At 39.0% G+C, this 25,289-nt stretch overlaps 2 protein-coding genes across 3 annotated transcripts; both read right to left on the reverse strand.

Annotated features, from left to right (window-relative positions):
* Positions 1–4,078: 4,078 nt before the first annotated feature.
* Positions 4,079–8,807, reverse strand: LOC139941216 (uncharacterized). Of its 2 annotated transcripts, none has more exons than XM_071937675.1 (2): positions 8,604–8,807; positions 4,079–7,551 (listed from the first exon to the last, which is right to left on the reverse strand). In XM_071937675.1, exon 2 carries the CDS (start codon positions 7,410–7,412, stop codon positions 5,469–5,471), a length of 1,944 nt encoding a protein of 647 aa, XP_071793776.1. In that variant the 5' UTR covers positions 7,413–7,551; positions 8,604–8,807; the 3' UTR covers positions 4,079–5,468. The 2 variants fall into 2 exon arrangements, with proteins under 2 accessions (XP_071793776.1, XP_071793777.1); XM_071937676.1 differs by lacking the exon at positions 8,604–8,807 and adding an exon at positions 8,493–8,586.
* A 7,177-nt stretch (positions 8,808–15,984) lies between these two features.
* On the reverse strand, positions 15,985–23,499 carry LOC139940577 (actin, muscle). Its single transcript, XM_071936898.1, has 7 exons — positions 23,344–23,499; positions 20,651–20,816; positions 19,343–19,582; positions 18,762–18,846; positions 18,278–18,439; positions 17,631–17,822; positions 15,985–17,207 (listed from the first exon to the last, which is right to left on the reverse strand). Exons 2-7 carry the CDS (start codon positions 20,774–20,776, stop codon positions 16,882–16,884), a joined length of 1,131 nt encoding a protein of 376 aa, XP_071792999.1. The 5' UTR covers positions 20,777–20,816; positions 23,344–23,499; the 3' UTR covers positions 15,985–16,881.
* Positions 23,500–25,289: the final 1,790 nt, after the last annotated feature.

The raw sequence follows: 25,289 nt of genomic DNA on the forward strand, positions 1-25,289 counted from the left end.
GGTATGGCTTTATATGAATGAGGCCTATTCTTTTTCAATTTTCATGTCACTCATTAAATTGCACAACCAATTTAAAGCACCTACGCACAGCCATTAAGGTCATCCAGTTTTTTCGTTTTTTCTTCTCCTGTTTTTCTTTTAAAGGTTGCCGCCAATCATTTTAATTCAAACTGGTCATCAAATCTTCAGTCAATACTTACTTTATAGTAGTACAAGTTCTTAAAAGGTTAGTAAGTGTAATGCACATAAACAATTTCCCTTTTGAAAATAATCATTAAATAAAATCAGTAACAACGAGAATATGCGGCCTCAAAGAAAGATGAGGGACGGGACAATTAACTGGTATTTTTTCTTATTTGGCCTTAAAAACAATGGAACACAATCCTATAAGGGTTTCTTTTGATGTGAATTTGTAGGTACTTCCGAGCCTTGTCTTTCAGTATTGTTATTGAGGTACATATTTCATTCAGTTTTTTTGTTATGCAAATGTGTATACACGATTGGCTTTATGTTATGCGTGTCCTTGTGGTGTACATTGTCCATTGCATTAGCAAGGAGGTCATAACTTGACCTAATCAGCAATTAATTTAATACAGTGCAAAAAAGACTCTGCAGTGAAGTGCTCTCAAGGCCATATCCTCATGAAACTTCCTTCCTTCCTCCCTGTGAAATGCAGCCTCACTGTCAGCGCGTTTGCGAAAAGGAAAAATAAGGAAAGGAAAAATAAGTAGACATTCTGTCGAGTTCAAGTACATGTTTACAGCAGATCTTGCATCAACCCTATGTGCCTTTATGCTAGCCTGAGTTTGCATAGACTCAACATCAGTCACTGCATGCATTCAAAACGTGTTCATATTCGAACTGACAAACAGTATGTACTCACGTTTTTTCTGAAGACTGGCTGGAATGGTGCTGTTTCGTCTTTGTTGTTGTGTTTCTGACAGGATAGTTTTCTTCCGGCCTTCATTTTTCTAAAGAAACACTTGTTAAATAAAAAACAACCGTGTGTGAACGGGAAAAGGTGATTTCATGCACTACCTTATGGAGACAAATAACACATGAGAAATTGGCACCCAAGAGGGTCTCTATACAGGAGAATTCTTAAGACGTGGGCGCTCCACAATGAATTTGGCGTACAAAGTCTCTGGGAGTTTCTTAACTCCATGGACAATGGAAAGAACAAAAGATGTCTCCACAGGAATGCAAAAAAATAGAATGGGGGTTCGAACGTTTTCACACTTACAACTACGAGTTTGCGAGTGTGGGAATGTTGTGTGTACAATGCAATAGTAGTCTTAAGACGTACTCTTTCCAGGGGCCGACCTTTTGATTGTTTCAATGGGTGTGATATCAAAATTGTGTACAAATTTCTTTCCAAAATGAAATTCGCACCGCATGAAGCATTCGCAGGAAGTATGAACCGGTGTGACGGTTTCAACTTTCCGCCGTGTTCAGTTTTCCGAATGACCAAATACGGTAACATTACGTCATGCGACGCCTGCGCACAGCAAGCGAAAGTACTACATTTTTAGTGCCGTACCGAGTCCCGGAAAACTGAACACGGCCGAAGACTGAAACCGCCACACCGGGCTTAAAGCTACTCTATTAAAATTTAATTTCCGGCGATCGTTAATTTTACAGTTTTAATCTTTTAAACAAAAAATGTACATATTATTATAAATATTACGCAATGGTTCATATGACCTTGCCATTTTTCTCGCAGCTGTTACTGAGAATTGTATTTTAAAATAATTTCTGAGGTTAGGAATTCATTCCTTGAATGTACAGGTTCTCTTCAACCGCAGCCCTTTCATGAAAACAGCCCAATTCGAAAAGGACATATATGTATTTTTTTTAAACATGTACTGCACAGCTGTTTTGCCGGCCATGTAAACAGGTACTGCACATCTGTTTTGCCGGCCATGTAAACAGGTAATGCACAGCTGTTTTTGGGACATTTCGAACATTTTAAGTTCACATCCATACAAAGTATGCATTTGGAATTTTGAAATTGAGAAAAACGTCATAAGTTTCCTCAGATATTATCTTATACATAAGCAACCAAATTTTCCTTGAATGTACAGGTTCTCTTCAACCGCAGCCCTTTCATGAAAACAGCCCAATTCGAAAAGGATATATATATCTATTTTTTAAACAGGTACTGCACAGCTGTTTTGCCGGCCATGTAAACAGGTAATGCACAGCTGTTTTGGGACATTTCGAACATTTTAAGTTCACACCCATACAAAGTATGCATTTGAAATTTTGAAATTGAGAAAAACGTCGTAAGTTTCCTCAGATATTATCTTATACATAAGCAACCAAAATTTCCCTGTTAGGTTGCTTTGCCAAGCGAGAGCCAACCGTGTCAGCCGTCAGGCTCTGAGAGCCATTCGACCCATCTCCTTTTGCTCCAAACTCCCCCATTGCCTTCCCCTCCTCGGTCTTTGTATTTATGATGTCATTGCTGACGCACCGGTGATGGGGTGTCGGGAACAGTTTGCCCGGGGTGTGGGGGGATGTTGTAGCCTCGTGTTCAAATAAATTTGTGAATATTAGTGAGAAGCGTCCCCGTAGTTTTCTTGTATGTGTGTGTGTCGAGGGGGTTGGGTTTATACTTAGGTGGAGTTCTGGGTATGTCTACTATTGATAACCGAGGACTTTAACAAAAGGGATTCGGGGAAAAAGTCACAACGGGGTCAGTCCTCGGTAGATCTTGTGTACACAACCAATGGGGACGTCCAAACAATGGGAGAACAAAGAGAAGTCCTCGGTCTGCACCATAAACATGCCTGTGTGTGTATGTGGCACACATACCATGAACAAGACGAACAGAGATGGCAATTCGGTGTTAATACAAACAGATGATGGCCCCTCGTAGTTGAATATAAATAAAAATCAGGGATTTTGTTTTTCTGATTTGGCTTTTTCAGCATGTTTATAAAGTGGGTTGTTGTTTTAAGTTTGAATAAATAATTTCCTCAGTGTGGTAAGAACCCCGAAAAAATACAAAATTAAAAGCAGTGATTAATTCCGTGAATAACTCTTACAGCTGCCGAATATTGGCCTTGTGCTCTCCATTTTTAAAATAAACTATCTACAAATTACGTTAATAACTTTGCGTAACTAAAACATTTGCATAAAGATTTGAATTGACTTTTGTACTCATTTCATGGTAATACCAAATCAAAGTGGTCAACAGCTGCAGCTGTAAGTGGCACTTAATGATATACGATCTCATTACAAGTAAATATAATAATGAGTGTATATACACAACAGATACTTTGGAGCCCTACAGTAACCATTTTAACATTTACAAACGCAATCAAACAAAACGAGTGCAAGATTTAAAATATGATTTGAATTGACTTTTGTACTCATTTCATGGTAATACCAAATCAAAGTGGTCAACAGCTGCAGCTGTAAGTGGCACTTAATGATATACGATCTCATTACAAGTAAATATAATAATGAGTATATAAACACAACAGATACTTTGGAGCCCTACAGTAACCTTTTTAACATTTACAAACGCAATCAAACAAAACGAGTGCAAGATTTAAAATATATATATATACGCATATTTTTTATTTAAAAAAAAACTATTAAAAAAAAACTGCAAGTGAAAATGTGTACACATTTAAAATAACCAAATGTTGATTTAGGGAATATTCATACAAGTCCTTATAAAATGTAAGAAAACAATCTATACGCCCTCTAGAGTGTTTCTAGTAATTGGAATTAGCCTTTTGTCATTGATGCTTCTTAAAGGAACACGTTGCCTTGGATCGGACGAGTTGGTCTATTAAAAGGGTTTGAAACCGTTTGTTATGAAATGCATTTGGTTAGAAAGATGTTTTAAAAGTAGAATATAATGATCCACACAAGTATCACTCGAAACTGCACGGTTTTCCTTTTACGTCGCGAACTATCACAGTCGGCCATTTATGGGAGTCAAAATTTTGACTCCCATAAATGGCCGACCGTGTAAGTCGACAGGGTAAAAAGAAAACCACGCAATTTCGAGGCATATTTGTGTAGATCATTGTATTCTACTTTTACAATATCTTTCTAACCATATACATTTTACAACAAACGGTTACAGAACGATTTTCAAAGACCAACTCGACCGATCCAAGGCAACGTGTTCCTTTAAGTTTGCCTTAACATCTATCGTTTACCTTTCTTTAAAGGCACTGGACCCTATTGGGTAATTACTCAAAATAGTTGTTATCATACAAATTTACTTGGTAACGAGCAATATTATACATTTGAAAGCACGCAAATTTGTGCGACACGGGTGTCTTTTGTGTCATTATTCTCTTGCAACTTCGATGACCAATTGAGCCCAAATTTTCACAGATTTGTTATTTCATGCAAATTTTGAAATAACACCAAGTGAGACGACTGGTCTTTGACAATAAATAAAGGTGTCCAGTGCATTAACCACCTGAGCAATGCCGCGCCCAACCGTTCCAGATGTTGCAGAGACAGTTTGCCAAAAAGTATAAATATATAAAAAATATTAATTAAGTGATTCGTAAAGCGTTTTAGGACCAAGGCTAGTCGCTCACCCAACTTGCTTCTGTATACACAAAACAACATACAATACAAAACAGACGCCACAATCGACTGACAAGAACTTTATAAAGTTAACTTAAAGGCAGTGGACACTACTGGTAATTACTCAAAATAATTATAAGCTTAAAACTTTACTTGGTGACGAGTAATGGGGAGAGGTTGATGGTATAAAACATTGTGAGAAACGGCTCCCTCTGAAGTGACATAGTTTTCAAGAAAGAAGTAATTTTCCACGAATTTGATTTCGAGACCTCAGATTCAGAATTTGAGGTCTCGAAATCAACAATCTAAAAGCACACAACTTCGTGTTGTCTCGCAACTTCGACAACCAATTGAGCTTAAATGTTCACAGGGGATCTTATTTTATGCATGTTGAGATACACCAAGTGAGAAGACTGGTCTTTGATAATTACCAATAGTGTCCAGGGTCTTTAATCACCGTTGGCAGGCATTTTGCTTCTGGTAAAATTCATTCAAATTTTTTTTTACTGAAAAACAACAAAACAAAGATAAGCTTTAAATAACGAACATTTAAAAAGAACTACAAAGGACGTTTTTAAAAAAGAGCCTCAAAGTTAAAAAAATATATGTATTTTAAGTTAAAAAATAATAAAAAATCTGTTTATTATTTTAATTTAAAAAAACGTAAAAAATTGGTCTCGACAAAGTTTCTTCCTTTCTTTTCAGGATGACTGATGCATGCATGTAACTGCAGTCAACACATTAATGGAAGTGCAAGGCAAACACTTCCCGGAAGTGATTTGAACAATGCACGAACAATGTCCAATGTCAAAGAAGGGGTCAGAAGCTAAAGATGGTGATTAGAAAATCTCTCCTGCAGGATACAAAGTTAGCTTTAAAGGCAGTTGTATTTGTAACAGTTTGCACTAAATGCATGGAATAGAGTCATTGGTGTAAATACTCCATGCTGTACGAAGGTCCACAAATGAGCGTAAGTTTTTGTGATGCTTCACCACGCACTGCTCTAGAGAGCATTTGCTTGGACTTGTTGTCTTGCCTTTTCTCGCAAACACAAGAAACCGTTTGTTATGAGTTACCCGCAAGCCTACCTTTTTGGCCAGCATGCCTTGATATGCGTCGTCGATTGGTATAACATGAATCCATCGAGACGCTTCAAACATCTCCGGAATGAGGTTCCCTGAAATGACGTAACCACCACCTGAGCAATATGGTGGATAATATGCCTCATTAAACTGGGTTTCGGGGACATAATACTTGCTCTTTTTTATAGTTACTGGACGACGTCTTAACATTCTATTGCCCACAAACAATCTCCTCTTGTTCGACTCACTGGTCTTGTTCAGCAATGTTATAATGTTTTTCATATTCACAAACATGTCGTCGTCTCCTTTGTAGAAGTACTTTGTGTGAGGGCAGTTTTCGGTCACCCATTTCAATCCGAAGACCACTTTCAAGGTGAGGTTGTGGAAGGACTCTCTGAATTCTGCTTGGATGATGTCTCCGTGTCTTTCGTTCTCTTCGTTGACTTTCTTTTGTATCTCGGTTGCATTCGTTGTCTCTGTTGCAAGTGTGAAGAGCAAGACGGTTTGTTTCCCGAAGAAAACCCTCTGTTTTCCCCATGTCTCCCGAATGGCCTGCCTGCGCTCGAAGTGACTCGGTAAGGAGCTGACCAGCAATAGCAGGAATACATCTTTTTTCTCCCCTGTTCTTTCAAAACAAATATCGCCGTGTGTTATCACCGTTTTGAGGCACTGCTTGAAATATCTGTCGTTGGTTCCATCTCCTGGGAACCAGTCTGGCCTGCTACAACTCCCACTCTTAACGTGGTTCCAAACCACCAATAAATCTGTGGCATTTTCAAGGGACATTCTGGCAGTTAAAACACTCTCCAACGAGCATCCGTCTTGACTTACTTTTGTCAAAGTAAAAGCATGATTGTCAAAGAGTCTGAAGGAAAGCTTCTCAGCAATGATTGACACAAAGACGTCATCAAGGGTTACTAGGGGTGCGTGACGTGAATGTTCTAAGATGAGATCCACGGCGTCCATGGTGAGAATGAAACCAGCTTCTGATGTACAATACTCAGGGAAAGCCTTTCTAGGGTAGAGTTCCTTCGACACGTAGTAAACGCTTTTGGGGTCCCGTACTGGTATCGTTGCAGACGATCGCCTCCCGTGCCACGCCCTCACCAGCTCCTCGCCTTTCAAAGATTTCAAATACCCCAACAACCTTTTAGTATTCACGAATGTGTGGTCATCAACAAGCAAAACAAACTTTGCATCCGGGTACTTCTGCGCCACCCACGTCAACCCAAGAAGAAGTTTCAAAGTAGACGCCCGAACCTCGTCAGTAAAGTTACCTATTAGTACGTCATTGTAAGTACTACTCTCGTCGGTCAGCCCGCTGATTTCTTCTTTAGGTGAACCCATAGTGAAAACAACTGTTAGTTCCAATCTTTGGGCAGTCTTCGCATCTGCCCATGTGCTTCTTATCACATTGCGGAGTTGTGTGTTTTGTGGCATAGATGAGACTAAAACAACTACACCACTAATGACGGAACTGTTCATATGGGAACGTTCTGGATGTTGGTGGAAGGCTAACATCGTCTGTAAAGATGCCGTGTTTTCCTCTGTCTTAACCCACGAATCAGTGACTACGGTCGGTTTTATTCCTGACTCTAGTGACAGCACTTCTCGCATTTTTGAATGATCACCAAGACCAGCTCCCCAAAACGAGTTGCCAAAGACTTTCGCTGATGGTGCCATTCCAAATAACACGCACATGTACCCAAGAATGGTGAGAATAGTGAGGATGACTAGCGAAAGTTTCAGTCGCCGGGTGAAACTCATATTGTAGACTCCAACTTAGCAAGGTTTGAATATTAGACCAACCGAAACGTCCCCGCGTTGTTTTGATTTCAGTCTAGACTAAGTCTAGGTTCATCACAGCCACACTCCGGGTGCCAAGTCCTGCTTGTCCAACAAGCATCTGAAATTAATAATAATAATAATAATAATAATAATAATAATAATAATAATAATAATAATAATAATAATAACAATAACGACAACGACAACGACAACGACAACGACAACGACAACGACAACGACAACGACAACGACAACGACAACGACAACGACAACGACAACGACAACGACAACGACAACGACAACGACAACGACAACGACAACGACAACGACAACGACAACGACAACGACAACGACAACGACAACGACAACGACAACGACAACGACAACGACAACGACAACGACAACGACAACGACAACGACAACGACAACGACAACGACAACGACAACGACAACGACAACGACAACGACAACGACAACGATAACGACAACGACAACGACAACGACAACGACAATGACAATGACAATGATAATGATAATGATAATGATAATGATAATAATAATAATAAAAATAATAATAATAATAAATTGCCCTCGTGTGAAAGGGGCTTATTAAAACAAACTATCTTCAGTAGGCTTATAAATACGAGGCACATCATGTGCAAGCAAACAAATGTCCTTGCGCCAGGAGTCAATTCAATCTATAAACCAGTCTAGTTGTAGGGAGATTTCAAACCCGTTTACGCTTGAAGGCCGGCACTGGACACGTTTGGTAATTGCCAAAGACCAGTATTCTCACTTGGTGTATCCCAATACATAAAATAATAAATCTGTGGGCCGGAGTAATAAGTACTTGAGAGCAGACAACATCTAAATTTACATGCATACACCATGGAGCAACATAGTCAAAAGGGCAAAATTAAGACAAAATGAAAACAGATGATAGGTTATTACAAGCAGATTATACATCACTTAATGCTTTCTTGAAAATGAATTTGTTGATCTGAGACTTTAATAAACCATCTTGAGTGTAATTTACGAATGTTAGGTTGCAAACTTTACCATAAAAAAATGCAGCTGAATCAAAAGAACGACTGTCCGATTAGGCAGCATCCTCTACCCTTGTGATACTCAAGCAGCATTTCCCCCGTTTACGTGTATGATAATACTTACAATCTTCGAACAGGCTTGTTCAGTTCTGGCAACTTCTTAATGGGAAGAAACTCTAACGGGGCAAACAGTGTTTTCTTTTCCTTCCCACACTATCCTTCTACCATTGTGCAATGGTCTGGGTGAACCATTGATGCACTGAATTGAATAGATTTTGATTGAATCGTAGTCAATGATTATAGAGCATATCGTAGTGGACGAAATCTTGCCGTCGGTCCTACTTTGCATGTGCTTAGAGGGCTATGCTTAAAATAGATAATGGCCTGGGACCCACCCATGCAGAGCCATTCTTTTATTGAATGACATCACAATCAAAGACTAGCACCAAAGGCACAGGATGGGAACTCATCATTGTTGGCTGTGTTCAACCAATGTAGGATGTAGCCCTCCTCGTGTATGTCGACGTCTTAGGTGTCTATTTCTTGCAGCTCTTGTCAATGTTGCTCCTGCATAAACCCTGGCAGTATAATAGAGATCAGAGATTCGGGCTAAAATGTGAATTAAAGGCAGTGGACACTATTGGTAGTTACTCAAACTAATTATTAGCATAAAACGTACTTGGAAACGAATAATGAGGAGCTGTTAGTATAAACATTGTGAGAAACGGCTTCCTCTGAAGTAGTTTTCGAGAAAGAAATAGTTTTCCACGAATTTGATTTCGAGACCTCAGAATTAGATCTCTAGGTCTTGAAATAAAGCACACAACTTCGTGTGACAATGGTGTTTTTTCTTTCATTATTACCTCGCACATTCTCCAATTTATTTAGCTCAAATTTTCACAGGTTTGTTATTGTGTGCACATGTTGAGATACACCAAGTGAGAAGACTGGTCTATTGAAAATTACCAATACACATGTATAGTGTCCAGTATTTATGCTATAAATTGTTTTGAGCAGTATTACCAATAGTATCCAGTGCTTTATATACATTTATTTTATGCTTTATACCTTACTTTTATCAAACCTGTATGATATTTTTCTTAGAATATAAATATAGCTGTTTAAAATTGAATAATACTTCGGGTCAAATTTCGGAGAAATCATGTAAAACAATCAATGCCATTTCTGTTATCACAAATTGCGTTAAAACCACAAAGCTATTTATATATAGAAGAGTTTGCGGTAACACCATGTAATAACAAAGCTATTTGTTTAGAAGACAATTATATCAGACCAAGTTTTCCCGGGGAAAAAAAGTGAAGCAGGGAGCCCATCTCATCATAAAATTCCGTTATTGAATATTACGGCATCCCAAAATAGGTTTCTGATAACTACGAATGGTCGAATAAGCTTTTATCTGTGACCATATAAATTAATGAACAATGGAGACGGAAGAATTCACTGGTAGCTAAGCAACGTAAGCGCCTTGCTGAATCAATGTGCAGTAGCATTAAGTGTGATGGCGGCACACATTATGTTTAGTTCAAAGGCTGTGGACAAAATAAATGTTAACATAAACCTTACTTGGTAACGAGTAAGGGGGAGAGGTTGATAGTACAGTATAAACCATTGTGAGAAACGGCTCCCTTTAAAGTGGCGTAGTTTTCGAGAAAGAAGTATTTCCACGAATTTGATTTCGAGACCTCAGAATTAGTGAGAAATGACTTCTTTCTCAAAACCTACGTCACTTCAGAGGGAGCCTTTTCTCACTATGTTTTATACTATCAATAGCTCTCCATTGCTTGTTACCAAGTAATGTTTTATGCTAATAATCATTGTGAGTCATTACCAATAGTATCCAGTGCCTTCAAGACACATTCAACGTTGACTCGTGGTATGTCTCCTTCGGGGGTGCGCCACTGAGTCGGACGGTGCAGTATCTGTTTGTAGTTCATCAAGTATATTTTCTAATTATCTCATTTGAGCTGTTTTATACCAAGATGGCGTCCGACCATTTTCCGTGAAAGTTAAGGTTTTGTTCTGGTTAAAAATTCACACTTTTCGTGATTTTTTTCCATTAAATTTATGTTTATATTACAGAACACACGTAGTTCTAATATATCTATGGTTTATTTGCCATTTTTGAGGTAATTAAAACTTGTTGGCGGCGCTCTGGACTTGTTGTCGGCGTTGTCGGCTTTTAGTAGGACCCACTAATAAGGACCATACATGGTCGATCAATAGAGATGCTTCATTTCCTGCACATTATCGGTTTTGGTTTTTAATGATAATCATAATAATACTTGGTTCATGTATAATGCTTTATCATACTCTCTGGTGGGGTTTTTTCCCCAGCAGAGTGTGGGTTCGAGTCACAGTCGTGACACTTGTGTCCTTTGGCAAGACACTTAACCATTGATTCGTCCTTCGGATGGAATGTAAAGCCGTTGGTCCCGTGTGTTGTGTAACGTGCGTAAAAGATTCCAGACATGTCAAGATCCAAACAAAGTGCTCATCGCTTTATCGCACCCTTAAAAGAGCGTATCAAAACGCACGGTAGTTTTCCCTCAATGTATGTGGAGCTATACGATTTGAAGTATGGGGCCTTTTCCTTTCAAGCACCATGTAATGGTTTATACAGTTTATACAAGTGCTGTGGTGCAATATGCTGATAATCAAACCAGGAACACCGATGTGAACCCTTCGCTTTTTGATATAAAGTGCAACGTACCCAGCGACACTGCCGAATGTTCTGCATATTGTAGACACATTAGGTTTGAACGAGCGATGGTTCAGTTCCTTTCTCCATGGTTCAATGTTCTTTCACAAATTATTTGCTATTAGTACGGAGTCATATTTGCATGAATTTTGTATAGAGTCAGACACAAAGGAACCCGAGTTGTAGTAATTTCCACAAAATTGCGTTAAAACCACAAAGCTATTTGTTTAGAAGACAATTATATCAGACCAAGTTTTCCCGGGGAAAAAAAACTGAAGCAGGGAGCCCATCTCATCATAAAATTCCGTTATTGAATATTGCGGCATCCCAAAATAGGTTTCTGATAACTACGAATGGTTGAATAAGCTTTTACCTGTGACCATATAAGTTAATGAACAATGGAGACGGAAGAATTCACCGGTAGCTAAGCAACGCATGGGCATTGCAAGATCAAAGTCCAGTAGCATTACGTGTGATGGCGGCACACATTATGTTTAGTTCAAAGGCTGTGGGCACTATTGGTAATTACTCAAAATAAATGTTAACATAAACCTTACTTGGTAACGAGTAAGGGGGAGAGGTTGATAGTATAAACCATTGTGAGAAACGGCTCCCTTTAAAGTGGCGTAGTTTTCGAGAAAGAAGTATTTCCACGAATTTGATTTCGAGACCTCAGAATTAGTGAGAAATGACTTCTTTCTCAAAACCTACGTCACTTCAGAGGGAGCCTTTTCTCACTATGTTTTATACTATCAATAGCTCTCCATTGCTTGTTACCAAGTAATGTTTTATGCTAATAATCATTGTGAGTCATTACCAATAGTATCCAGTGCCTTCAAGACACATTCAACGTTGACTCGTGGTATGTCTCCTTCGGGGGTGCGCCACTGAGTCGGACGGTGCAGTTTCTGTTTGTAGTTCATCAAGTATATTTTCTAATTATCTCATTTGAGCTGTTTTATACCAAGATGGCGTCCGACCATTTTCCGTGAAAGTTAAGGTTTTGTTCTGGTTAAAAATTCACACTTTTCGTGATTTTTTTCCATTAAATTTATGTTTATATTACAGAACACACGTAGTTCTAATATATCTATGGTTTATTTGCCATTTTTGAGGTATTTAAAACTTGTTGGCGGCGCTCTGGACTTGTTGTCGGCGTTGTCGGCTTTTAGTAGGACCCACTAATAAGGACCATACATGGTCGATCAATAGAGATGCTTCATTTCCTGCACATTATCGGTTTTGGTTTTTAATGATAATCATAATAATACTTGGTTCATGTATAATGCTTTATCATACTCTCTGGTGGGGTTTTTTCCCCAGCAGAGTGTGGGTTCGAGTCACAGTCGTGACACTTGTGTCCTTTGGCAAGACACTTAACCGTTGATTCGTCCTTCGGATGGAATGCAAAGCCGTTGGTCCCGTGTGTTGTGTAACGTGCGTAAAAGATTCCAGACATGTCAAGATCCAAACAAAGTGCTCATCGCTTTATCGCACCCTTAAAGGAGCGTATCAAAACGCACGGTAGTTTTCCCTCAATGTATGTGGAGCTATACGATTTGAAGTATGGGGCCTTTTCCTTTCAAACACCATGTAATGGTTTATACAGTTTATACAAGTGCTGTGGTGCAATATGCTGATAATCAAACCAGGAACACCGATGTGAACCCTTCGCTTTTTGATATAAAGTGCAACGTACCCAGCGACACTGCCGAATGTTCTGCATATTGTAGACACATTAGGTTTGAACGAGCGATGGTTCAGTTCCTTTCTCCATGGTTCAATGTTCTTTCACAAATTATTTGCTATTAGTACGGAGTCATATTTGCATGAATTTTGTATAGAGTCAGACACAAAGGAACCCGAGTTGTAGTAATTTCCACAAAATTGCGTTAAAACCACAAAGCTATTTGTTTAGAAGACAATTACATCAGACCAAGTTTTCCCGGGGAAAAAAAACTGAAGCAGGGAGCCCATCTCATCATAAAATTCCGTTATTGAATATTGCGGCATCCCAAAATAGGTTTCTGATAACTACGAATGGTTGAATAAGCTTTTACCTGTGACCATATAAGTTAATGAACAATGGAGACGGAAGAATTCACCGGTAGCTAAGCAACGCATGGGCATTGCAAGATCAAAGTCCAGTAGCATTACGTGTGATGGCGGCACACATTATGTTTAGTTCAAAGGCTGTGGGCACTATTGGTAATTACTCAAAAGAAATGTTAACATAAACCTTACTTGGTAACGAGTAAGGGGGAGAGGTTGATAGTATAAACCATTGTGAGAAACGGCTCCCTTTAAAGTGGCGTAGTTTTCGAGAAAGAAGTATTTCCACGAATTTGATTTCGAGACCTCAGAATTAGTGAGAAATGACTTCTTTCTCAAAACCTACGTCACTTCAGAGGGAGCCTTTTCTCACTATGTTTTATACTATCAATAGCTCTCCATTGCTTGTTACCAAGTAATGTTTTATGCTAATAATCATTGTGAGTCATTACCAATAGTATCCAGTGCCTTCAAGACACATTCAACGTTGACTCGTGGTATGTCTCCTTCGGGGGTGCGCCACTGAGTCGGACGGTGCAGTTTCTGTTTGTAGTTCATCAAGTATATTTTCTAATTATCTCATTTGAGCTGTTTTATACCAAGATGGCGTCCGACCATTTTCCGTGAAAGTTAAGGTTTTGTTCTGGTTAAAAATTCACACTTTTCGTGATTTTTTTCCATTAAATTTATGTTTATATTACAGAACACACGTAGTTCTAATATATCTATGGTTTATTTGCCATTTTTGAGGTATTTAAAACTTGTTGGCGGCGCTCTGGACTTGTTGTCGGCGTTGTCGGCTTTTAGTAGGACCCACTAATAAGGACCATACATGGTCGATCAATAGAGATGCTTCATTTCCTGCACATTATCGGTTTTGGTTTTTAATGATAATCATAATAATACTTGGTTCATGTATAATGCTTTATCATACTCTCTGGTGGGGTTTTTTCCCCAGCAGAGTGTGGGTTCGAGTCACAGTCGTGACACTTGTGTCCTTTGGCAAGACACTTAACCGTTGATTCGTCCTTCGGATGGAATGCAAAGCCGTTGGTCCCGTGTGTTGTGTAACGTGCGTAAAAGATTCCAGACATGTCAAGATCCAAACAAAGTGCTCATCGCTTTATCGCACCCTTAAAGGAGCGTATCAAAACGCACGGTAGTTTTCCCTCAATGTATGTGGAGCTATACGATTTGAAGTATGGGGCCTTTTCCTTTCAAACACCATGTAATGGTTTATACAGTTTATACAAGTGCTGTGGTGCAATATGCTGATAATCAAACCAGGAACACCGATGTGAACCCTTCGCTTTTTGATATAAAGTGCAACGTACCCAGCGACACTGCCGAATGTTCTGCATATTGTAGACACATTAGGTTTGAACGAGCGATGGTTCAATTCCTTTCTCCATGGTTCAATGTTCTTTCACAAATTACTTGCTATTAGTACGGAGTCATATTTGCATGAATTTTGTATAGACTCAGACACAAAGGAACCCGAGTTGTAGTAATTTCCAAGGCGAGCATGATCCGTGTCCATCCATGAATGGACCAGCGGTGTCTTTGATATCTCTATATATAACTAATTAATCTTTTGGTTTTGTTTTCCCTTCTTCTCCCTTCCCCACAAACCAGGGCTAATTTCATTAAAGCTGTTGAGCAGAAATGACTGCTTGACAATTTTCTTTGCTTTAGCCGTATTCGTTATCTCTCTATATGTGAAACTTGGTTTTCTCCCCGTTCTTCCCCCCCCCCCCCCTCAACACAAACCTGGGCGAAAATCGTGGACACCAGCGGTAATCGGTGGAAGTATTGCACAAATTAGCTTTCCCACTTGTTTATGGTTTTATACACTAGCCAAGTGTCTCTTTCCAACTTTTGCTGATCTCCACATGTAAGTCTTAGCCATCCGTTGAGTTGTCTCAAAGATTAGTTGTCTCAAAGTCGAGTTTGGATGGGACAACTCGACTGTTGAAGCCGAAGCCGGAGCCGGGCGTTTCGTATTGTGCTTAGAAATGGCAAAGAAGACTGGATCCAATGCCGAAGTCGGTCGTTTCGCAAAGGGTCTTTGTAGAAGACCAGGGGTGGATTTCACAAAGGTAGTCATTACTTAGGACTAGTCCTAGGCAATGCTAAGAGGTAGGACCAGTCCTTAGTTAGGATGAGTTACTGGTCCTAACTTTGGACCAGTCCTATCTATTAGCATTGCCTAGGACTAGTCCTAAGTTAGAATTACCTTTGTGAAATCCACCCCTACTCTCTCAATGCAAAAGAGTGAAAACCACTCGTTTTGTCCACTCGGTTTTAGAGTGAAAGGCGGGTCCTTTTATCTCGATTACGAGTGAAGCTCTTTCCAATTTCGCTCAAAAAGAGTGACACAAATTGATTTACCTTCTCAAAAGAGCGAAACTGACACCACTCGGATAAAAGAGTGAAATTTTCACTAGTTTACAGTTGAGATTATACAAGTTTGGCCCTTTCAAGATGTTGTGAAGTAGAACCACCAATGTCACTGTGAACACGAGGAACCCGACCATACTATCCGTTTAACAACACTTGAATGAAAAGACTGGTTCAACCAAGGGGCAAGTTTGAGCGGCAACCATTTGCCAACCACTAGTCAATATTCCATGATAACACCTATGCATTCAATACATCATGATTACCAGGCAAAGTTGCCCAATGGTAGACTTCGCTCGAACTTGAAGAAGACAAAGAAAATGCAACAAAAGCATCAATTTTAAACTACAAAATACCTTGTTTTATTTTCTCCACCGTAACCAATCTGATGGCACTGAATGGTTCATTCAAACAGCGGTCATCGAATTGTCAAAATTCACTTTTTAATTAAAACATTTCAATGTTAAACTTCGTTTCTGTTTTGTGACAAAAGCTACATTTGATCACTATATCGCTACAGTTCATGATATTGCAACTTGTGTCCCGCCCTCTATCGTCAGTCGCATGGACCAGAATACAAAATGTATCTGCTTTGAATAAATTATAGATCTTCAAGCCCATTCAGCTTTCGCTCTTACATTGTCTCTATTTCTATCAATAAATCTAGCTCTATCTTTATTTTTTTTCTAGTTGGATTTTCGAGATTTTGTTGTTTTTGAAGCTGTTTTATCGGGTTCGCAAAATGGAAAAAAAAGTATGCATCTTACTTTGCTCGCTTGGTCTTACGTCGTGCTTTTTTATTTCACGGCCAATCCATCAAAAACACTCAAGACAATCAGTGAATTAACTTCTCTCATTAGACCGAAGCCCGTTCTTAATTTTCTTTTGCAAAACAAAGACCTAAAAATAAAAAACGGCGTCTCCAAAAAAAGGGATAATTTCAGTTTGAATGACTCAAGGCTGAGAGTATCGTAGTTTTTTTGTTTTCTCTTCTCCTTTTTGCACATGGTTGGCCTGCTGTGACAACTTCATTCAGTTTGACCACAATTGCACTGTTTTGAAATATTTTAGTAGTAGAATTTGAGAACAAATAAATAATATATTAATAATAATAATCCATGGCGAACTCATTCGGCTTCTTCCATGATGTCAACGCTTGTGATGAAACCAACAAAAAAAATGCAATAATTGAAGAAAAAAAAATACAGTCTGATTTTTTCCGGCGAATAATTTAGAAGCATTTGCGGTGGACGATGCTGGGGCCAGACTCGTCGTATTCCTGCTTGCTGATCCACATCTGTTGGAAGGTGGACAGGGAGGCAAGGATGGAGCCACCGATCCATACGGAGTATTTCCTCTCTGGTGGAGCGATGATCTTGATCTTCATTGTGGGTGGGGCAAGGGCCTGGATTTCCTTCTGCATACGGTCGGCAATACCAGGGTACATGCTGGTGCCTCCGGAGAGGACAGTGTTGGCGTACAGATCCTTACGGATGTCAATGTCACACTTCATGATGCTGTTGTAGGTGGTTTCATGGATACCGGCAGATTCCATTCCTGGGGACAGAGAGAAAAAATGAGTTAGAGAGAGTAGAAAATGTCACTAAGCAACTCTAACTGGACCCACGGGAAACGTAAACGAGGTCGCGCTATGACAACATTGAAAAATGTAATGCAGAGGGACCTCTCTAGACGGGGCACTGGGTCTATTTAGAAACTTCTCACCAGTCAGGCAGCTAGTGCAGAAATGCATAATGCTATACTGAGTATGATTATGATTTAGCCTTCGAGAAAGACTCTGATAGGGTCGAAACGTCAGGCAATTAGCTATTGTTTTGCTTTTTAAACCATAAATCATTTTGGTTGAGGAAGCAGTTTGCAACTGGACGGCCTCTGCTTGTTATAATTATTGTATTGTCCAATGAATTAAAATAAATTTAAAATAAACAAAAATAAACAAGGGGAATCAGTTTCTCTTACCAATGAAAGCGGGCTGGAAGAGGGTCTCTGGGCACCTGAAGCGCTCGTTGCCGATGGTGATGACCTGACCGTCGGGAAGCTCGTAGCTCTTCTCCAGGGAGGAGCTGGATGAAGCGGTCTGCATCTCCTGCTCGAAGTCCAGAGCGGTGTAGCAGAGTTTCTCCTTGATGTCACGCACGATTTCACGCTCGGCTTTAGGGGGAAATAAAGAGAGAGTTTTCAATTGCATGAAAAGAAGTTGCCGTGAAGAACAAGACGAAGGCATTGGACACTATTGGTAATTACCCAAAATAATTGTTAGCATTTTTATACAACGTATTTGGTAACGAGCAAAGGAAAGCTGTTGATATAGTATAAAACATTCTAAGAGTATTTGAGAAAGAGGTAATTTCTCAAAATGACCTGAACCTTTTCATTGGGCATCTGAAAGCACAAACATTGTGCAGCAAGGATGTTTTTTCTCTAATTATTCTCTTGCAACTTCGATGCCCAATTTGGTCAAAATGTTCACAGATTTGTTGGATAGGATTATTGAATACTTATTCGTAAACTGTCCACGTCGACTTCTACTTCTATACTAATCTTTATTTCTTTTTTTTTAGTTTTACAAAATACTCTACCTTGATGAAAGAAAAAGACAAACCTACCTGTGGTTGTGAAAGAGTATCCACGCTCGGTCAGGATCTTCATCAAGTAATCGGTCAAGTCACGACCGGCCAAGTCCAGACGGAGGATGGCGTGGGGGAGGGCGTAACCTTCGTAGATTGGGACGGTGTGGGAGACACCATCTCCGGTATCGAAGACAATACCTGGGGAGAAGAAATTAATAAATTAGAAATAACAATGGCCCCAGTATGGAACATTGTGGGATACCACAACTGATACCTTGACGTTTGGAATCTGGGCAGTTTCAACATCGGCAGCCATATTAAAGTGTGTTCTTAAACTGGAAGCTTTGAACTTGACTGATGATAACAAACAACTAAGAAGTGTGTTTTATCTATTAAGTATACCATTTTGGTTACTAAGCATAAAGTATCAACAACAAAATCTCCAAGCACAAGTAAAGTAAACCTTTTTGTTTCATTGTTAATATCTTTTTTAGAAAGGACAGACTAGTTTTATATTTACCGGTGGTACGTCCAGAGGCGTAAAGGGAGAGTACAGCCTGGATGGCGACGTACATGGCTGGGGAGTTGAAGGTCTCGAACATGATCTGTTTTGGGAAAATGTTTAACATGACATTACTATCTTATTTTGCATTATTATCTCATTTTGTTTCAAAAGAACACAAGATATTCTAAAAGTTCACTTCCATAGAAACTAGCCCATGCTTGTCCTGAACTATAGAAGTGCATTACAACCTCGTATTGAATGCTGGAACTTCTTACAGTAAATGGTAGTAAAATGCAATTCTTCAAACAATTTTATTGACAAAAAAAACACAATTTTTAAGAAGGTGTTTTTGGAACATCTGCTGAATCCAACTGTAGACCTAATGGTCAAATGATTTTAATCATCATAATTCGGCCATTTGTATCAAACTTGTATCCGTGTAAATAGTGTGCGAAGGAAAAATTAGTCGGCCTTCTTGTCAGAGTTTGTATTATTTGTTTAGGCATATTAACCACTTTCCCACCATCTCCCCCCCCCCCCAAAAAAAAAAATAAATAAATAAAAAAATTTAAAAAAATCATAAAGCATCTCCGTACCTGTGTCATCTTTTCTCTGTTGGCTTTGGGGTTGAGGGGGGCTTCAGTCAGGAGCACGGGGTGCTCTTCTGGTGCCACACGGAGTTCATTGTAGAAGGTGTGATGCCAGATCTTCTCCATATCGTCCCAGTTAGTGACGATACCGTGTTCGATGGGGTACTTAAGGGTCAGGATACCTCTCTTGCTCTGGGCTTCATCTCCTACGTAGCTGTCCTTCTGTCCCATACCTACCATGACACCCTGGACAGTGACAAATCAAACTGTTAGCATGAATCGAAGTTTCAGGAATAATATCATTTGTCTGCAAAGCCCTTTTCACACGACATCAATTTAGCAGGGGTTCCTTGCTTTAATTTGAGCATGGTTTCGTAGCTTTAAAAATTGCACTTCGTGATTAGACAACGTTTTGGACTGTGCAAGGTCCCTGATGAAACATTTTCAAACTTGCCGCCATTGTTGTTTTACTTTCACACGAGGTGCATTGCGTACAATTTCGCAACCATGCTAAAAAATAGCAAGGGACCCTTGGTTAATCATTGTTGTCTTAAAGGGTTTTGTTTAAGGTTTTGTAATATCATTCGAGTTGTTCTTATTTTGTGTTCTGTAGAGCCATTAGTTTTAAATATTTTTATATACACTTCTCACACCAGGAAAATGAATTTCATGTACTTTTTTAACATGACTAATACAACATTGAATTTAATTGAATATAATCCGGCCATCTGGATTAAGACTTTACAATCCAGGGCTGAAATGTAGCGCTCGATGTGAGTCTACGCCGCCGCCCCCTCCCAACCCTTTGTGTTCTGGGAATCTCAGGAATTCTTTAGAGGATTTCCGAGGATCTTCTGCATGAGATTGTCCTAGAGTGTGTAAACATTGTGGGACGCTCTATTTAGGGCATTAATACAGGTGAATGGTGCTGTGTTTCCTTAAACGGCTGGTTCACACTCAACCAAGAACAGTTTAGTGGTGAATAAGAGTTGTTGGTTCGATCACGCGCACTTTGTTGTGCAAAGAGTCACACGTAGTATGGACCATGAAATACACTGACCAAAAATGGTAAACTTTGTCACATCATATTCACGGTTTCTCCCACTGTTGTTGCCAGGGAAATCACAGAGAGGAATGCATGCAGGATGGTGAGTTCATATCTTTATACTTGTTTGACTTTCGTTATAGAACCTTCAGAAATGTATAGGCCCGTACTGTATGAAAACGCATGATAGTGGCTCTCTAAACATTAATACCGTATTTCAACGTGCCGGGCCCTGTACTGGATGGGAACTGTAAGTGAATTTTACGTACCTGATGACGTGGTCTTCCTACAATGGATGGGAAGACAGCTCTTGGGGCATCGTCTCCGGCGAAACCGGCCTTGCACATACCGGAGCCATTGTCTACGACCAAAGCGGCAACATCCTCGTCACACATGGTGAATAATTAGTCTGGTTCCGTTCACGTCAAACAAATCCTGCAAAAGGAGTGACAGAAAACAAAATACATCAAATTGAGAAGTTTGTTGAGAAATTCATGTCCGTTTAAGCTGCATGGGGATGAGCATCACGGGGACTTTCATAGAGCTAAAGGGAAAATGCTTCGGTTGAGAAAGTTTTCGCCACGAAAGTTTGAAAGTTTCTCTAAAAAGTACACACTCTTTGTCATTCTCCCTAAAATTGAGGGAAATGGTTTAAATCCAATTCTCAAACGAACAAAATAAACACCGCGAAACTGTGCCAACTGTAATCGTAATCCAAAAACTTTGTATTTATACTGATTGGCCGAAAATGAACAAACGTAACAGCACCAAGTCGCTATCCCTGAGATTGTATGAGCACCACCGAATATAAATCCCACTTATACCAGATCCACTATTTCCCCAAACATTTTTGGCCTTTATCACATTTGCATGTCTAAACCATTACAAATAAGAAGTGTAATGTGTCACACACACTTCCACATAGTCGGTTGCATTCCACACTCAGCGCATGTATAGTCGCCATGACCTTGTTTGGAGTGGAGACGAATGCGGTCAAAATACCAGAAGATCGAGCTCTCTAGTTGGTCCGTTGGCCTTAACGACATAACGGTTCTCGTGATTGGTTGAAGGTTTCAGCGTCTGGATTTCCTAATAAGACGCGTCGTTCGGAATTCTCATTACACATGGGCTGTTTATGCAAACAGTGATTGATGCACCCTTTCTCCGTCTCAAAATGGCGTCTTAAAATACTGCAGAAGCAACTGAGTAGGAATGACGTTCTTTTTCTCATTGTAAAATGCATTTGTTTGTAACTGAAAATGAAAACTTGAAGCACAAAATGAAAACTTAAAACCTGGTACCATGAGGTGAGGTTTATAAACCGGTAGGAAAAATACCGAAAGCCGTCGATTTCCCAACCTCAGTGTGTCAAAGAATGATCCAAAAATGTTCAGTTGCGGGTAAATTTCAAACCCATTTGTTCATTTTTCCAGACGTCAATCAAGCATTCCTTCAGGTCACGACAGGAATGCAAAATATGCCATTGGAATTACTGCACTTACTATTCAAGATAAGTTTGATATATTGACATTTCGACCTCATGATTATATTATTCAAGGAAAGTTATCATTGCTATTCTGATCCAACTGTTAATTTCAAAGCAGGTTGAATTTATTGCGTAAGAAACATGTATCAAAATAACGTTTGACAGTTCTTTTCAAATCTAGCAGTCAAATTTTCTTTTTATTTCACTATTGTTCTTCGTCGATTAGAAATTCATCATCATGTTTTTAAAAAGAAAATAACCAAAAACATTCACGTTTTCTGACGTGTTTGTTTTAGTTGTCAAATTGTGTGTATCTATGGAGCAGTATGTATACAGTTCACCGTTTACCATTGCTAGCTTTAACTTCCTTGTCACCGACTATTTTGGGTGATCTTAGAATGTTCGTACTGATGGAAGATTAATCTACCAGGATTCAATAATTCATAGTTACTAATGAGTGCATGCTATCGTCCATGGTGTGTTTCTCATTCAGTTCAATACCCTTGACATTATCAACTCGTTCGCGATGAGCTTTGTACGCATTGAGGATTTCTAAACCTAAAAACCTTGACTTCATCATTTACGCTGATTGCATGCTAACACAAATATACAAGTATGACTCTACCGCATGTATTGTGTGAAAGTAGAGATGCATCAAACTCGGTCGCATGTAGTGATGTGAAAATAGGAATGCGTCTTAACGCTGCCGCATGTAGCGTTGTGAGCATCCAATCTGTCGCATGTACCGTTGTGAAAATAGGAATCTTCAAACTCTGTCGCATGTATCGTTGTGAATATAGAGATGCATCTGAACTTTTGATCAAGATGAGCATGCCAGGCCATGAATTGAACTCATTGGCCATGATTCCATTTCAAAACAACTAGAAGGCATAACTGCTATGAATTATTATGTACATGCAGGCATACATAATCGTTCAACAAGTCTGTCTTTATACACTGAGCATACGTAATCACTGCTTATCTAAAGTACCCAATACATAAGTTAAAATCTTTTAGCCAGCATTAAAAACCAAAATTGAACAATTCTTGATCAGTCAGTAGAATTAATAGACAACAAGTCAGACAGTTAAAAATTGAGCCATCATATTATGAGAACGATTTCTATGTGTTGATCTAAAGTCGTGAGTTGAAAGCTGGCTTCTTTGAAGTACGACCATAAAATCAATTTGATTGAATTCGAATTTTTGTAATACATACACTTGAATAGACAAATAAATGTGTACAAGTTTCCACCGCACTATATTCAGCTACAAATGCATCCGTCAGATTCGCCATTGAAATACCGGATGGTTAAAATAGTACTACAAAGTACATGTAGTCTATGCACTTGCTGTTTTCCCAGACCAGCTGGAAACTCAGCAGCCATTATTACACTAAATCTACGAAAGATTGGTCTTAACTCAAAACCTAAGTGCTTTCAGAATAAAAAGATGAAACAATATTTGTCAGACTTACCAAGTGAAGCAGACAGCTCTTTACTGGGTATCCGTGGTAGGAGTGATTCCAACATCTCATCCTCTCCTCTATTTATACTATCAAGAACTTCCAATATTATTTTTAAGAAAGCACCCTGGATAACTTTATAAGGTAAGAAAGCCGACCGTGTTCAGTAGAATAATATTCACTAATTTGCGTATAGTCATTCCGATTGGTTGTTAGGATAGAAGGTTATGAATATGCAAATTGAGTCGCACTCTGACGCCCATTTTTGTATTTTCCTCCTGAGAAGTCCGACCGAGACTGGTGTGATGGAGAGCGAACTTCACTATGTTAGGTAGCGTGTCTAGTGGCTAGGGCCACCCCTGCCAAATAAGGCACTGCGGACTCATCGCACGACGGAGGCTGATGATAATGAGCAGCGTGCCGGCCTGGTAGTGGTGGGCCGTGGAATGTCGTTCAGTCACCGGCTCATGTTGTATACCTTACCCGCTCGGGGAAACTCCTACCTCGTAAGACATTTAGCCGATGGACCTAAATTGACGTTTTGACCTTACAGTCATAATAATTACGATAAGATCGCAAGATGTCATCTTATACTGTTGTTAAAGGTACTGGCCACTTAAATCACTCAATTAATAAGAAGGCTTAACGCCTTAAGTCTTTTATTATGCATCTGAAAGTTCACAAGTTTGTGCAACAATGATGTTTTTTTCTTTCATCATTCTCTTGCAACTTCGATGACCTATGGAGTCCAATTTTTCATAAATTTGTTATTTTACGCAAATGTTGGGATACTGGTCGTTGACAACTACTTAAGGTGTCCAGTACCTTTAAGTGAACTCGTTATGATTTAAGATGTTTGTTTCTTATTTCGATGTTCCATCTTTGAGTTTGTTTCACACGCCCATTGTGTTATTATTTTATGAAAAGGATCACTTATAGTATCCAAATGCAAAGATTCACAGAATAAACATGCAACTCAATTCAATCTATTATGGATGCCATTACAACACCAGTAAATAAATTTCTCTTATCACTTTAGTTTCGAAAATTGTCTTCTTTTTAAGATAATATTTTGGCTAAACTTAGATCCTCTAAGTTTGTTCATGCTCTATCATGAGGTGTAAAATAATATTACTGCTTTAGGCTTATTAATAACAGCAGTAATATCACAACTATGTCAGGAAAAGTATTCTTTTAGTAACTACTCACAACAATTATGTCCATAAAACATTACAAGGTAAAGAGAATTGTAGAGCTGTTGATATTATGCCTAAAAACCATTGTTATAATCCATCCCCTTTGAAGTAATGTAGTTTAGAAGAAGAGGTTGTTTTTTCACTCCAAAATATGAATCTAAGAGGGGCTTCGGGCTTGAAGGCTTTTTTCGGCATCTGAAATCACACAATATTCTTTATAATACCTTTACTATTAAATATCTTAAATTAAAAAAAAAAATCAAAAATTCAACTCTTGACCGTTTAACTCATAAATATCTTCCAATGCTGTTGAATTTTAATATGTTCTTGCATTCTCGATGGCAAACGGAGTCCACATTTCCGCAGGTCTGTTACGTTATAAATGCATGATGGGATACACAAAGTGAGAATACTGGTCTTTGAAAGAATACCCAGCCTTGATTATTATTTGCATATTATCGTCACCTCATTATACCTTGTGCACGACAAACCAGTTTACTGTTCTAGTGGTTTTTTTTTCTACTTCTCTTGTGGCTTCGATTAAGATAGCTCTATTTATTAATATTACTATAGCAACCCTCAAGGTTCATGTTTAAATTTTGCTTCCATTCATGACCGAGGCTCAATTGTAAGTAACTTGTATCAGGTCATTATTTCGGAGCAATCGTTTTCTTGCGGAACTAGCCTAAAATGCTGTACATTTGTAAAAAGAAATTATAAATACATACTTAATTATCGATACAGTTTTTTGTTTTAAATAAA

The sequence above is a fragment of the Asterias amurensis genome, chromosome 8, assembly GCF_032118995.1.
Source record: "Asterias amurensis chromosome 8, ASM3211899v1".
Classification (NCBI taxonomy): Eukaryota; Metazoa; Echinodermata; class Asteroidea; order Forcipulatida; family Asteriidae; genus Asterias; species Asterias amurensis.